The 16,537-nt window shown below is 31.1% G+C and overlaps 1 protein-coding gene across 1 annotated transcript; it reads left to right on the top strand.

Annotated features, from left to right (window-relative positions):
* Nucleotides 1-16,537, top strand: LOC113395936 (ras-related and estrogen-regulated growth inhibitor). Its single transcript, XM_026633685.2, has 5 exons — nucleotides 1-254; nucleotides 14,192-14,248; nucleotides 14,645-14,718; nucleotides 15,251-15,427; nucleotides 15,755-16,537. Exons 1-5 carry the CDS (start codon nucleotides 167-169, stop codon nucleotides 15,986-15,988), a joined length of 630 nt encoding a protein of 209 aa, XP_026489470.1. The 5' UTR covers nucleotides 1-166; the 3' UTR covers nucleotides 15,989-16,537.

Raw genomic sequence — 16,537 nt, 5'->3', positions numbered from 1 at the left:
GACCCATTAACACGGGAACCGATGTCAGAGCAGTGTCGCTTTATATATTTTTAGCTGGTAGGCGGGAGCGGGGTTTTCGTTGAGTGAAGCGGTGAGCGGTACGTCAAACGCCGTACGCGGAGCATTCGGCAGGCTCGCCGCGCGGTCGGGTCATGCACATGAGAAAATGACAACTCGAGGGATTAGACGGAAGAAATCATCGCTGTCCGAAGTGAAAGTGGCAGTGGTCGGTGCACCATCGGTCGGCAAAAGCGGTATGTGTGCGACGAATGCGTGCGTAAGGGAGACTTGTGCTATTGTGTTTTTCAGCATAATATGAAAAATAATGTAATTAACGAATTTAAATATATTTTTGAGAGTTTATAACACCTGGATGGAAAGGTCTATATTGCTACTTTTTTTGAAGAATTAAGAATAGTACGTTTTACAAAAATTAAAAGTCGTTATTGTTTGTCATTTGTGTAATTCGCATTATCCGGGTTATTTTTAAAATTAGTATCTACTACTCGTGTTAGTGATCATAAGTTTGATAAAGGTTTTACCGTACTATTCTTACTTCCTTATTTTCTGTAAAGAAGGTCAAGGCTTTTTTATGTATTAAAAAAAATTTCATAGAATAATATAACTTTAGACGGTACTTTTCGCTTATCCTGATCATGGTTTGAAAAAACTGGGCATATTTGAATATGATGAAGTAGATACACAGAGCGAAAGGCGATTAATTTTATCATGTTAATAAATATGTATTAGTACGTTAATAAACATACATACATATATACTTTTGCAAAACATTTACTTTATTTTAACTTGCAATGCGAATGTATCATACTCAAGTGTGTAGAATGTAAATACAAGGATTAAACTTTGGTGGAATTATTTCAATCTTAATCAAATGTATAAATGTATAGTGTATAAATACAATTTCCGTATAATATTATAAAAATAAGCAATCCGAATTAATATCTCGCAACGATCAAGAACCAAGGTACTTGCTAAAACATCATTATTTCAATAAAAACATAAGCCATCGTGTGTTGCTAGAATTGATTTAATAAGATATAATCACAAAAGGATGTGAAATATATCGACATTATAATTGCTAGAATTCAGATTGGTTTCGTCTAATTTTGGCGCCAACATTGTTATTGGCTTGCGGCGCCATGTACTTTTGATATGTATTTGGGTCAATGAACAAATTTTGAATGCACTTTATACTTTTGCACGGTTAAAAAAAGTTTTCACACAAAATAATATCACTATGACATTTATTGACTTTAATCGTCGCTTCTTATAAAATATATATTCGATAACATTTTGCGTTTGGCATCTGTATATCATATATTCACTATAATTATTTAGTACCCTAAATCATCTCGCCTTGCCTAATTGTAAGTTAATTGTTTAATTTTGCCATAGTTTGTTTCATGACAGTGGCAGATTGACTTCGAAATAAACTTGATTATGATGATATTGTTTGATTTGTTATACCGACTCGATGAGTCGAGTCATCATTATTATTAATCCTAGTCACTTGACATTACCTACTAAGACTAACTAAGTGTTAGTTGTATATACAATTATTTGCGAGATACTCGTTGGAAAATATGATTCACAGTGCTGTTCATTAATGCAGCTATTTATCGTTTCTGGTTTATAAACAAAATATCTTTCTTAATTAAAACAAATATTTTACTTTTTGTCGCTTGAATAGATTAAGCGTCAACAATTCACCGGTTATCGGGCTTTTGTTCTAAAGCTAAATTTTAATGTTTAATATTTTGTACCTAAAATGACATGGCTACTATTCTTTGTTATAAATTAAAGAGAAGTAAATTAAGACAGGACTATACTAAAATCCATCCAATCAGTAACATTATGCAAGTCGATTACCAAGCCAAAGTCGAATTGAACTTGTAACATCAGTCTTAGATTCGATAGTCTACTTGAAGTAAAATATAATTTGTTTTAAAATTATAAATAAAAAAACGTCACAACGAAATGCAAAAGCAGGTGTTTATAATATATTTTATAAGTTATGTATTTGAATAATCTCTGAATTAGTAGAACTGTATAGTTAGATATGATATGCCAAAGACAAGACAAGACAATGACGTGCTTATAAGATCGCCCTCTAGTGAGCTAAAAATATGTTTGGAAATATGTTAACTATTTCTGTTTATGCTGAGCCGATCGAAACAATATATTAGATCATTACGTCAACTAGTCATCGTGATTATCGATACGAAACATCTGAAAATTAATTTATTTGTGATGACGAAAACAGGCGATGTGCCCACACACATAGGTTATTGTGTTATTTTTACAATTTAAATTACTTCTTATGTCTTGGCGTTGAGTGTTACATAGTTTTATATTTTTATTTTATATCATTACTATTATTCTATCTATTTATTTAAATCGAAAAAGCGTCTATACGGCATAAATAAGTAAGTAGTTTTTATTTCTGGAGAGCTGTATTCACTAAGCACTTATATCGGAGCGTTGCAACAGGCCAGCAGCTGAACTCAATTGCGCCTATCAGAATATTTTCTCAAAATAAAGCACTTTAGGTGATTTTGAAATTGCATTTTTTTTATTACTTTAAACTAATTACCATATAATTCGTCGGGTTATTACTTCAGAATAGTCGGGCACTAGTTTTATAATATAGATATTGCGAATCAATTACGATGATAGTGTAAACCGACAGCTCAAGGTCACTTGCAAAGCACGGTGAGGGAAACTGAGCTCTAGATTGACATGTACATATATTTGGTCAAAAGAAACGTTAGAAACAAATAAACGACAAACGAGCAAAAAAATTATAAGTCGATTGTTCGATCTTGAAACAATAAAATCAAAATTGTATACTATTACGAATATAGCAATTAGTAAAAAGTATCGAAAAGTATATTTATTTTTTGCTTTTTCTTTGTTTTATTATAATTTTATAACATTTTATAATATTTGACAGTACACTAGAAGGCAATATTATAGTAGGTTTTATACCAGTCGTATTTTAGACTCTGTCGTTATAATCAGTGTATAGTGTAAATAGTAACTAAACAAGACTAGGAGCTCCATATCTATCTATATAAAATAGCAAGTCCTGACCGACTGATTCATCATCACCGTAAACTATTAAAGTTAGGACCATGAAATATGGTGAGTAGGATCGTTTTATTGAGTCGACACATTCTAAAGAAGGAGTCTTGGAAATTCTACCCCTAAGGGGGTGAAATAGGGGTTGAAAGTTTGTATGAAAGTCCGTCATTTTTTAAGTTAGATACATACATGATACTTTATTTATTTATTATAAATGAGTAGATACGTATTTAAACGTTTCTGGATATTCTAATCTAAGGGATGAAATATACACCAATGTGGTGTAATATTTTAAGTTAATCTGTAAATAGATTCAACTTCCACGCGAGTAAATCCGCGGGCAACAACTTGTATGTGTATATATTTAAGAGTAAATGAACAATCTTGTCATTTATTTTAATGTTTAGTAAAAAGAGATTCCCTGGTTGAGAACTCGTAATAAATTATTAAAAATATTTTACCGTCAAATATAATATAACGCAGTAGGCGTGACCTTTTGCAAGATATCTACTTCTATATATATATGTCAAATATTTCATTTAACACTTTCAGGGTTGTAAACTTTGAGTGTTGAATGACGAAGGTCATTAAAAACAATTTAAAAATTAAACACGTTATATAAAATGTTCTTTTTTATTTTCATAATGGAATATTCTAACTCTACCGATTTCTTAGCAATATATTAATCAACGGTTTCTTGTATGGCATCGGGTACTGCACTGTGTTAAAAGTTTCATGATTTCGATTTTTCCTCGGGTATAATATCCTTTTATTTATTAAATAGTAGGAAAGGTAAACCAATTCATGTTTTATTATGGTTATGTTTTTAAATACATAATGTCTCCAATCAGTTTTAAGAATACATCTTTAAATTATAGAGGTAATAATAACATATAACCCAAAACGATTATCAACAGTAATGTACGAAGGCTAATATTACGTGTCACAATAAGTTAAATTAAAAAATCTAATCACAGTATTTGTAGATACACGCTTTATGTACACTTCATAATGTAAAAATGATTTTGAAATAGTTGCTGCATAAATCATGACCGCGTGGAATGGTGGCAAGAATACTAGCATATATATTATAGTTAATACCTTTATAACGTTAAAATCGCCTGAGATGTACACGTTTAGTTTTCTAGAAATATCATTAGTACAGCTTGGGATATCTAGACGTTTAATATCACCAACACGGGACATCCTTAAGTCAAGTTCCGGAACGTCAGGAAATAAAACAATTATTTTTTGGCTACTTGTATCAACAAAATTACCATTTTTAAAATAATCAAAATATATTGAACGTATTTTGTCATTTTTCTTATTTATAATGGGATTTGGTTCAATGTGATGCTATTTTTAATTTACTTATATTTTTTTCCTGTAATATACAGATGTGTCTAAAAGATTAAATAAATCAATATTATTTTATTTAAATATGTTAACATAGAAATATAAGCAATCCGCACATCTAATTATAAAATCAGACAGTGACAGCATAGGTGAACAAAATAGTCGGAAAATTAAACGTTTTTTTTTGAGGTTGTATTAGGTAGTGATTTATTAACATAAGAATTAATAACATTAAGTGCTTAAATATGAATTAAAAATAGTTACTGTATAAATCTTGACCGTGTGGAATGCAGTTTATTTTATGTTATGGGGTTATGCCGCAGATATTGAAATTGTATTTATTTTGCAGAAATGCATCGTAAATCTGTTTAATTAAAAAGAGCAACTATGCGAGTTTCTTACCGTTTCTTCTCGCTAGAGGCTGTGTCCGAAACGGTGGTATGTTTAAATATTGACGATTCAAAAACCGTTTATTGTAAAGTTTTCTTAAATAAAATACATTTGATTTGAATAGGATAAGCTCCCGGGACTTCAAGACAAGAAACGTCCCAGGATCTATATCCTCGTCATTAAGATATATCATTACGTACGTATTGAATGCTTACATTTTTTAGTATCACAATTCTAGAAGAACTTTTACGTTGTAACTAAAACTCTCGCTAATGTAGTTTTTTATTTGTATCTCTTTGATCTCGGCAACTTCGCTATAAAAGTGTAACAATTAATCGTTACCATCGCCTCCGCAACGATTAACAATGTATGTTTTTATTCATAAACTTTTCTTCCAGATATTTTTATGAGAAAATTTTGTTTCAATCTTCACTTCGAGTTGGATAAATATTTGGGTGTTCCGTTCAAAGCGTGAAATATAGCACGTGTTTCTTGTGACGGGTTGACAGGCTTTTGTGAGAGTTGATTGTTAAGATTCGTCGGTCTATATGTCTACAAAACAGCTCTACATAATGCGTTGTTTTAACATACGAAAAATGTAATGGGTCATTAGGCGAAATTTCTCAGTAGTGACTGTAAGTATAAATGATATTTTTGTGCCATTTTAAACGATTTGAACATAGTTTTTGAACGCGTTGAAATAATATAAGTAGGTTTAAAAAAATCGCTCTTTTTTGTCGAGATCTTCTTTCTCATAAAAACGTTCCGAGGTCATGTCTGTAAATAAAATTATTATTAAAAAGTTGAACCTATTAATAATGAAACGTGAATATAAAAACTGTATCTTTATGAGCGAACAAATTGTAGATCCAGTTATATTGTAATACGAGTCGTAGGTTGCTGCTGAAATCGAAACTATAAGTATATTTTGTATACGTCCTCTTGTTAAATAAATCGGTAAGTAAACACGCAATAGGGTACTTTCGGTAGTGAAAAATAAATTGTGATTTTAATAATTTTTAGTCTGTATATCAAAAACACGAGTCGCACAGGTGTGACGTCAGATAGGCAAAAACTGACATTTCAATATCATCTGGTACTTTGATAAACAACTTTTCTGGAGTTTTAATGCTATTATCTGTATAACTAGACACTACACACCAACGATAGCGATGGTAAGTCATTATTTTCCCAAAAAACACCAAATATTTATAGCTGTTAACGTTGAATGGGTCATCATCCTCCTGCCCTTATCCCAATTTTACTTGGGGTCGGCGCAGCATGCCTTCTTCTTCCATACTTCTCTGTCGGACGTCATCTCACTAGTAACATTCTTTCTAACCATATCGTCTTTCACACAATCCATCCATCGTTTCTTGGGTCGTCCCCTACCTCTATATTCATCCACATCCATTCTCAATACCTTTCTCACAACATGGTCCTCATTCCACCGCATAACATGCTTATACCAAGACAGCCGGTTTCCAGATAGCTTCTCGGTTCCGGTGCCACTTTCAAACTTCCTCTTACGTACTCATTCCTTACTCTATCCATTCGCGTAACACCACAAATTCCTCTCAGCATTCTCATCTCCGCCACATGCAATTGTTTTTCAGTCATCCCTTTTATAGCCCAACACTCTGATCCATATAGAACAGCAGGTTTGACCATGGTCTTATAGATCTTCCCCTTATGTTTAAGGGGAATACGGGGTCATAAATTGTTCCCGTAACCTGCCGCCATTTCATCCACCTTATGTTAATCCTGAGCTTCACCGTTCGATCTATTTCGCCATCGCCTTGAACGCCTTGAACGCCATCGCATTAACGATGAATAAGTGTCGGTCGTATATACACAACTGTTGTTTTTACCAATATTACGTCAACAAAATGACTGACAGCGTTTTTGCGGGAATAAAAAAGGTTTAAAATTTAATTTAATTTTATGCATAGATGCGGAAACATATTTTTTGTGACCTTTTATTAGAACAATCAACATTTTAAAGTACTTTTGCAAACTTAGTAGAATAACTTATTTTATTAAATTATTTTGATTGCAACAGTGACGACATCATGGGAGATGCCAATAACCTGTTATTTGGCTAACCATGCTGGAGTATCGCCAGTTTATATTGATTATATAAACAATTAAAATTAAAAAGTCGTTATAGTCTTTTGATTTACAAGCAAACAAAGGGGGTATTTGATTCAATTATATATTTTTTCAAACATGAATAATTTATTTTCATTTTTTGCCCTGATAATCGAATTGCGATTCAACGGGGAAATGCTACTATGCATTTTTGCCACAATTCCGCGGTAATCCGTAGTGAAAAAGTTTTTAATTTTTATATTTATAAAATTTAGGCATCAATGTAAATTATATTTATGTAAATTGTATAAATATGAGCATAAATGCGTTACTACTAAATTATAATTAACAAACAATCATTTACATAAATAAAATTTTAGTACATTTTTTGTTCCCAACAAGAAAGGGCAAGTCATTTATGTATACGAGGAATAGAAAAGGTCCAAGAATTGGTCCTTGTGGGACCCCCATACCAACTGAGACCCCAGGAAACCTTGTCCCTTTAACGTCAACCCTCTGAATTCTATTGTTAAGATAAGAAATCAGAAGGTCGAGTGCACATTCTCTAATTCCATAGTGATATAGTTTCCTGACCAGAGTTTCATGTTGAACACAATCAAAGGCTTTGGATAAGTCGCAGAAAATCCGTAAGGCATTCTGCGACTTCTCCCAGGCTTCATAGATATTTCTTATAAGTTCGATACCTGCGTCGGTAGTCGAGCGACCCCTCCTAAATCCAAATTGTTTTCTATGAAGCAGATTGTATCTATTGAAATATGCTAATAATTGATTTAGAATATCTTTTTCAAATATTTTGCTGAGGGATGGTAGTATTGAAATTGACCTATAGTTGTTAGGATCTCAAGAGCTACCAGATTTAAATATTGGAATGACTTTACTATGTTTCATCAGGTCAGGAAATACACCACGTTGAACACAATCATTAAATATTATTGCAAGATAAGGTGCAATCACATCAATAATTGAATTAATCACCTTTACAGAAATACCCCATAGATCAGCAGTTTTCTTAATGTTTAATGACTTAAATGTACAAATTATGTCATTGGTGTTTACAGGGGTAAAATTAAATTTTGATTTGCATTCTCGTACATTTTCTTTCATCAATGATTCAGCAGCTGCTGGAGAAGAAATAAGTAACTTAGTTGTAGAAACTGTCAGCAAAAAATTGTTCAAAAACTGAAGCAATTTCCCGTTCACTATTTATGACTTTAATATTATAATTTAAGTTCAATTCGGAGCTGCGACTGCCACATCTACCAGTTTCACAATTAATAATTTTCCAAGTCATTTTTATTTTGTCATGTGCATTCTTAATTTTATTTTTTATAGTTAAAGACTTTGCCAATATCTAATCTAATTCTAATCTGATTATTAAAGATTATTTTTAAAATAAATAGACATGCTTTGGCATGCTTTGGCATGCTTTGGCAATAAGCTATATAATTGACTCAAATACATCGATATTTTTCCTCTGAATTAAATTGACAGTAGCATCGGTAATTGATTAAATCATTAGATAGATTCGAATACATTTTCACTCAATAAAATATTTTTTTTATTCTTATTTTATTATAATTGAATACAATTTCTACGAACGTTATTTAGTTGTTGTAGTTGGTTTACTGCCGTTTTACGTCTTTTATTTCTACTGGTATGTTTTGCATAAACACAATATTATTATTTTATTCTACCACAAAGATGCTCAAATATTATTTTGTCTGTACTATGCATATTATCCGAGCGAGTATCTATATAAGTAAGTCTAGAATAATTTGCTTTATTATGATTGATATTGTATGTCGTATATATTCGGATATTTAAGAGAATCACAACAAACTAAACAGAAGCGATTCGAATAAATCGATTTACGATAAAACAATAAATATATTTCGTAATTTGAATCGAACATCCCTAAAACATAATGTCATAAGCAATTATGAATCAATACAATTACTATTTTCAATACAATATGTTAATATCGAGGCTCCTTAGTTAATTCCTAGCGATTAATTGAGGTGTAATCGCTAGAAAAATTTAACTCTTTAAGACAATCCTAAAGAACATTGGGTATATGACTTGACGTATGTCTATTCTGTATGTATGTACATAGGTGTACTCGCTATACATAGGAGAGGGGGCCTTAGCTCAGCAGTAGGATATTTATCTTGGATGTACTCGCAAAACATTTCTTTTTATTTATTTTAATCAGTCTTCTAGGAAATTATAATTTATTGAATTTTATAATAAGTATTGTGTACATATGATATACTTTATACATATGACTGCTACATCAAATGCACGAAAGAAAAGTGAATGAGAAAAACATGCAATCAATATAATTGGATGGTAGTAGACACACCTTAATACCAACTCACACAGAGTAATGTCCGTTACGCAAAGTGGGCCTTTTCGCTGATAACTTGCTTAACATTGTCTCGTGGCTTAAGAAGCCGATCACTACATGATTTGTTGGATTCTTCTGTTGAGTAATTCTCAGCCTGAAATTGGCGGATATTAAAATTCAGTGGAAAGCGCGTAAAGCATTTGGTACTGTCCTATCTGAGTATGAGAGCGACGGAAGGAGGGTGTACTTGTGTGCTTTATACCGATAGTCCCTTGGGACTGGCCGCCGCGACCAAAATCGGTCAGAAGGACATCATCATCTGTATCTGGATATCTAACGTTAGTTTTGTGCAATGAATTATTTAAATAATGAATCGTAATACTTTCCGAAACCATGGTACCTAGCAAGATTTATAGCACTCATTATAATAAGTTATAAATATTTTTTCTTAATTTTTTTTTCTTTGCAACCCGTGCTTTACTTTTTATATGATGCAAAGTTAGTGTGATTCTCTAAATAAAGATGTATTTCTTTGTTTCACTCAGTATTAAGATAAATAAATATAAATAAATAAATATTGGACAACATCACATAGATTACTCTGATCCCAATGTAAATAGCTAAAGCACTTGTGTTATGGAAAATCAGAAGTAACGACGGTACCACAAACACATCAGACCCAAGACAACATAGAAAACAAATGAACTTTTTATACATCAACTCGGCCGGGAATCGAACCCGGGACGTCGGAGTGGCGTACCCATGAAAATCGGTGTATGCACTACTCGACCACGGAGGTCGTCAAATATATAAATAATTACTTATAATAATAATTAATTAATTATAAATATTCAAAAAGGATCCATAGAAATTAGGTGCTAGTAACTTTTGTATATTTCGCAATGTTCTGTGACTTATTTTTACCTGGAATTAATAAAAGTTCATCAGATTCTAGTGAGTACATCAGATTTCAATCCAAATATAAGCGCAGTTCCACTAAGCTGTAAACAATAACATACTGCGCGCTTGCAGGAAATCCTATTACAAAGTATCCATGAACTTATAAACGTCAGTTGCACTGAATTACTTATTGCACTGAAATTCATATAATGTAGTGTAGAATTATTTGGCAGACCCCACCGGAACAGAGCAAACGACAATCTCTTATAGCGGTACATAAATTTCATGGTGCTTTACTATACTTCAAAAACTAAGTTTGGACCAAAAAGGCCGCCTTCATTTGAACGATGAAGAGAACTACAAGTATTTAAGAAAGAAAATTGCTTTGTTTTTCATAAATATAGTATATATGCAATAAATAAACTATCTATGAAATTTTTATATTAATATATGAAAAAGGGGAATTTGAATAATTAAGTTTGCATCAGCTACATAATATGATCGTAAGTACAATTTTCACAGAATTGTAATTCAAAACGAATCAGTATATTTTTTTTGTTATGTATTGACGCTTTTGCGTTATAAAAAATAGAAAATAAGATAAATAAATAATGTTTAAAAGTTACAAATTTTTAGAATTTTCCTCAATTGTTTAATAATTTCGGTCGATATTCAAGACACATCTTTTATTTTGTTGCAGTTTGGTGGATAACAATAAAATTAATAATGTTACGTCAGGTTTCATTAATTTTAAACATAAATAAACATGATTTTTATTTGCATTGAAAATGTTTTCAATTTCAAGTAAATAAAGTCACACTGGAATTTTCTACGATAACTAAACTTTATTATAAATACAGACATTCATCATTGTTAAATACAGATATAAAACAAATAAAACGCTTTTTAAAATAATATCAAATGCAATAAGTTATAAACGTACATATAAGGAAACACAAGCTTAGATAAAATGTAAATTATGTAAATTATTTCGATGTGTCTTAAACTTTTTTTTGTGAAATATTGCATTGAATTTCTCTAGGAAACATCTCAAATGCCTAAGTTTTATTTTATGACTTATTCTGGTTTTATTGTAAATATTCAAAGCAATTTACAACTAAATTCATTAAAAACGAACTGGTTACATTATTCAAAAAAAATGTTAATTTATTTTTTAAATTGTCATTCTAATTTCGAAATGAAAATTCCAGAATGTAGTTTTATGTTAATTCATAGTTGCAAGTATTTTAGGAAACTTTATTAATACATCAACTACATCTGGTTGTATTAAGGTACCACATATCTTAGGCGAATTATATACGAGATCTGTTTATTATTTTATACTCAACTTTGAATAATTTTAGAATCTATTTTATTTACAAGAACACATGTTTGCGTTAAAATTTATTATTAGAAGGTAAAAGAAATTAAATAGGATTTATAATATGTCATTAAATTGTTATTGAAAAAAAAAAAGAATTTTATGACCTCGCGTGGGTTCTGCCTTCCTAGTTCTGAAGCCATCACAGTCTCGGTTCAATGATGCGTAGTGCCCTGATGTTACGTTAAATTTATTTTTAATAAACGTGAAACACGCGCTAGTCTTTTAATGCTCTCGTAATTTCGAAAGCGGTCGTCATTCCTTGGACATGTTTATTGTGTGCTCAACAAACAAACAGAATCCAATATTAAGACAGATGCCGATCGAATTTTATCGTTTATTTTTACAAGATCTTGCGGCTATTTGTAATACACGCCCATTCCATTTCGAATGCGTTTATCTTCAAAATTCTTAGTGTCAATCAAGATGCTCAAATTTATAATGTATGATAGCCGTGGTATATACCTAATACCACGGCTGGCACACATTAAAGACGCTATTGCAATGTCGATTATATTCAATATCATTACACTCGTTTATAAGTATTTATTTGAAAACTTTTGTTTTTTATTTTATTACAAAAGTTAGATTAGCAAAATATATACATATAATATATTTACAGTACTTTAACCATATTTTATTGAAGTAAAATTAAAAACAATTTGATTACGAGTTTAATAAAACGTCTATAATGACCGAGTTACATAGACATCCGCATCATTTCGTCTGCTTATAAAAGAAGATTTGAACTCATTGCGTTAGTTTCACGGGCGTGATATTCGTATCGTAAATACAAGTTATTTCTGTGAGATCGAAATCACATTTATCATCGGTTATACTTTGCTATCGAAATTTCATTTATTTACATTTCTGTAGGTTAACATATTGCATACGGTAAATATAAAAATAAAACGGTGTGTAAGGATACAATGGTCATACCTACTTATTTGAGATTTTTTCATATGTTAATTTTCAAATCATCGAATTAGTAGATATATTAATTGTATTATCATACATTTAGACAATAAAGTAAAGTACACTAGACAAAGACTACAGACAGAAGATAAACATGGTATTCTCTTACGATTTGCTTTTTAAGTTTTTTGCTTTCTTTAGTTAGGTAATTTTATTTCCCACAAGCGCTTAGGATTGTTAATGATAATAGCGATACTGTATTCATATGCAAATAAGAGTTGGAGACTTCTTCATTGACTCTGAATGTGGTCCTCATTTTGTGTGAATTATTATTTTAATTTTCTTCAATTATTAATGTAAGAGTTTGTGAAGTCTCGACATTTTTCAAACCTTAGGTCTCGAGGTCAAAGTTCCCGGGACGTTCGTTCGTTTTCGAAAAGAAACTTCGATTCTTTTCGAAATAACCATTTTAGGTTAGTTGTAACTAATTAATTTTAATAATAAATTATCAACATATATAAGAATAAACTCAAATTCTATTTCATTTTGTAAAATTAATTTTCAGTGTAATTTATTTTTTATAAATTGTTAAAGAATGTTTCATTGCGTTGATTGCTTTTTTTTTTTAATATTTCTTTTGTCACTTAATATTTTTATTTTATTATATTACACGTTTTATCTCATTAAATTAAAATCGTTCTTTTATTTCTTCGACCTGAATATTTCTAAACTAATTCTATTCTTTTGAACTTAATCTGATACTGTTAAATCTGGATAAAGTCCCTCGGCTTCGAGACACAAGGCGCCTATGAAGACCGACTATTTTGACCCGGAATGCTGTGTGCCAATTTTTCTATATAATGTATTTTCTTCAAGCTGGTCTTATAATTATAAATATTTGAAAAAGATTTACATTAATAGACTTAATTAGAAGTCTATGTTTATTATTTAATAATATTTGTAGGCAAACGGGCAAATGAAAAACAACAACCTATATACATTGTAAAAAATATTGCCATTCCTTACATCGCCAATGCGCCGGCAACGTTAGGCGTGCGGTGGATTACGTTGTGCCTGTAGTTAACCTGACTTACTAACCCTTCCGACTAAAACACAATTATACAACGTATTGAAGTTTGGTTGTAGAGTATGCGATGAAAAGGTAGTTCCTAAGTGCCCAAGTGGCCCATTGGTTTGAACGCGTATCTTAACCGATGATTGTGGGTTGTAACCCAGGCAAGCACTGAATTTTCATGTGCTTGTGGCATGTGACAGAATTTCATTGAAATTAGACACATGTAGATTTCCTCAAGATGTTTCGCTTTACCGCGGCGCACGTGATGAATTATGCACAAGGAATTAAACACAAATTAAGTACAAGGAAATTCAGTGGTGTTTGCCTGGGTTTGAACTCGCAATCAATTTAAATATATTACTTAACAACATACAATGCTTACAATTATTATTTAATGTTAGGTTATTTTTTACTTGAACACGCTCGAACAGATTAATGGATTCGAATAAAACTTGTTATTTGATTACATTATAAAATTAAGACATTTTTTTAAAGTCAATCTATATACAACTTAAATGTTATTTTAGCTTATTATTTACATTTTTATTCAATTAAATGTAAATGTGTCATAAATGTTATATATAATAGTATATTTTTTTATTGTCGACAGCACTCACGGTTCGATTTCTTACAAAAAGATACATCGGAGAGTACGATCATCAACAGGGTAAGTTGCTGTATACACTTGTTAAGTTACCAACGTAACTCGCAAACCATATATATTACATATTATGTTCCAAATGCTGCTATTGCAGCAATTTATTAATTAACATTTGTTTAGACATGGTACTTTATTTAATATAGTCGTGCTTTATTGATACTATCTGTAAACGTATTAACTCACGTAATTACTGTGTTAAAATACACGATAATAGAAATATCATTATAAAGCTAATCAAAGTTTTTGATTTACTTTTTTAAATTCGAAAATTATCATATATATAGATAATTTCCTTTGTCTTAAAATTAATGTTTCGTATAAAAAAAGCAAACAAATCAAGGAGAATCAGCGAGAATAGATTTTGTTTTGGTGTAATATTTTGTGTTTTTTTTTTTTTTTCAGAAAGCAAATACAAACACGAGGCGCTCTTAGATGGGGAGCCAATACTTTTCGAAATTTTAGATACCTGTCCAAAGGTAACTGGTACAAATTTAACTTCACCTTATAATATATATAAATCAATTACATTAAAACATTATTATTCCATATTTATATTGATGTAAAAATAACAAAAGGTTTTGTGCATGACTCACTGAGTAGGTGGAAACCTACTATTTTCTCGAAATACCAAACTTTGTATTGCTAAATTGCGGCTAGAAGGTCATCCTTTTAGTATTTAGTATTGGTGTTCTGCCGAGTGAGCAGGTGTAATTACGGGCACAAAAATAACGCCTGAGATCCTATGGATGGTAGTGCACGACGGTGCTGGGATTATTTCTTACAGTGCTGATGTGAAGTATGTTTATTGTACCGTCGGCAATGATGACGTAATAAAATCTTTTTCTCAACGCTTTTTTTTACTTTTTACGTCACGCTTTATTTTAAACATTCCTTAATTAAGCAACGATTTAAATTTTAAATATAAATGTATATTATTATAATTAATAATAGTGTTAAGAAATACTTGCTTATATAATTATATAATGTCATATAAATCTTTATTTACAGAGTTTGGACGATCTCCCGGGGAATGAAATAGCACAATGGGCCGATGGCCTGTTCCTAGTTTATTCAATAACTGATAGAGATTCATTTAACTATGTACGGAGAGCGAAGCAGAGTTTGCAACCCGAAGTGCCGCTAACCCTCGTCGGTAACAAGGCAGATATGGTGCATTTGAGACAGGTGAACAACGTATTTATTTAAATCTGACTATTCAATATAATAATCGAAAAAAGTGAGGTAAAATTTTATAAACATAAACGAATTATATTATATGATAAAATATTATTCGGGCATTTTATTTAAAAATATGCCTATTGTTACATGACCCGTATACAGCCTAAATAGTTTTTTTTATGTATTCATTGGAATATAATAAATACATATAACAATAAAATGTATGTGTGGAAACGTCTAAATTTTACTTTTATAACGTGTTGGAAAAAAAGCATTTCGATAGGCATAATTGAATTGCATTTAATTAATGGCAAATTAACATTTAAATTATAGGTGAGCCCTGAAGAAGGGGAAATATTAGCTAAGGATTTTGAATGCAGCTTCGCAGAAGTTGCAGCCGCGGAACAGGTGAATCAAGTAGGCGAGGTGTTCCACGACCTTTGCCGAGAAGTACTCACACATAGAAGAAGAGCGAAACATAGTCTTCTAGATAGGATGCTGGGCTCGAAGACGGCGTACAGAGTCTACTCTCGGGGAAAAAGTGACAGCGCTTTACCAAAAGACTAAAATAATTAGTTTCAGCATTTAGTTATACTGTTAACCTATTTATATTTCCGTCGATTAAAAATGATTATTTGTAAGCCTTATAAGCATTATTTTACTAAAGAAAAATATCCTTATGAAGTACGTCAAATAGGTAAATGATAATATTTTTTTTGTGTTAACTAAATAAATACATTTATATGTATATACTTATTTTATGGCATAGGTTGACGGACGAGCATATGGGCCTGATGGGCTGATGGTAAGTGGTCCCCACCGCACATAGACAATGGCGCTGTAAGAAACATTAACTGTTCCTTACATCGCCAGTGCGCCACCAACCTTGGGTACTAAGATGTTATGTCCCTTGTGCCTATAGTTACACTGACTCACCGTTTTACTCAATTGTTTCACTTCATCGGTTTGAAGTCATTGCTCAAACTTTTTTACGTAATATTTAGGAAAAATATACCTAATATAACATTTACGAAACTCAAAATACTCGTACCTTCATAAACTAAGTATATTAAAGACAAAATCTTGTGTATATTAAAAATTGAAATATAATTTGTA

The sequence above is a fragment of the Vanessa tameamea genome, chromosome Z (assembly GCF_037043105.1).
Source record: "Vanessa tameamea isolate UH-Manoa-2023 chromosome Z, ilVanTame1 primary haplotype, whole genome shotgun sequence".
NCBI classification, from domain to species: domain Eukaryota; kingdom Metazoa; phylum Arthropoda; class Insecta; order Lepidoptera; family Nymphalidae; genus Vanessa; species Vanessa tameamea.
This window is presented reverse-complemented; position numbering and strand designations above follow the sequence as displayed.

Coding starts and splice junctions, on each gene's coding strand:
- LOC113395936 (XM_026633685.2), top strand. CDS start 167: ATGACAACTCGAGGGATTAGACGGAAGAAATCATCGCTGTCCGAAGTG. Junction 255..14,191: donor ACCATCGGTCGGCAAAAGCG/GTATGTGTGCGA, acceptor TATTGTCGACAG/CACTCACGGTTCGATTTCTT. Junction 15,428..15,754: donor ATATGGTGCATTTGAGACAG/GTGAACAACGTA, acceptor TTTAAATTATAG/GTGAGCCCTGAAGAAGGGGA.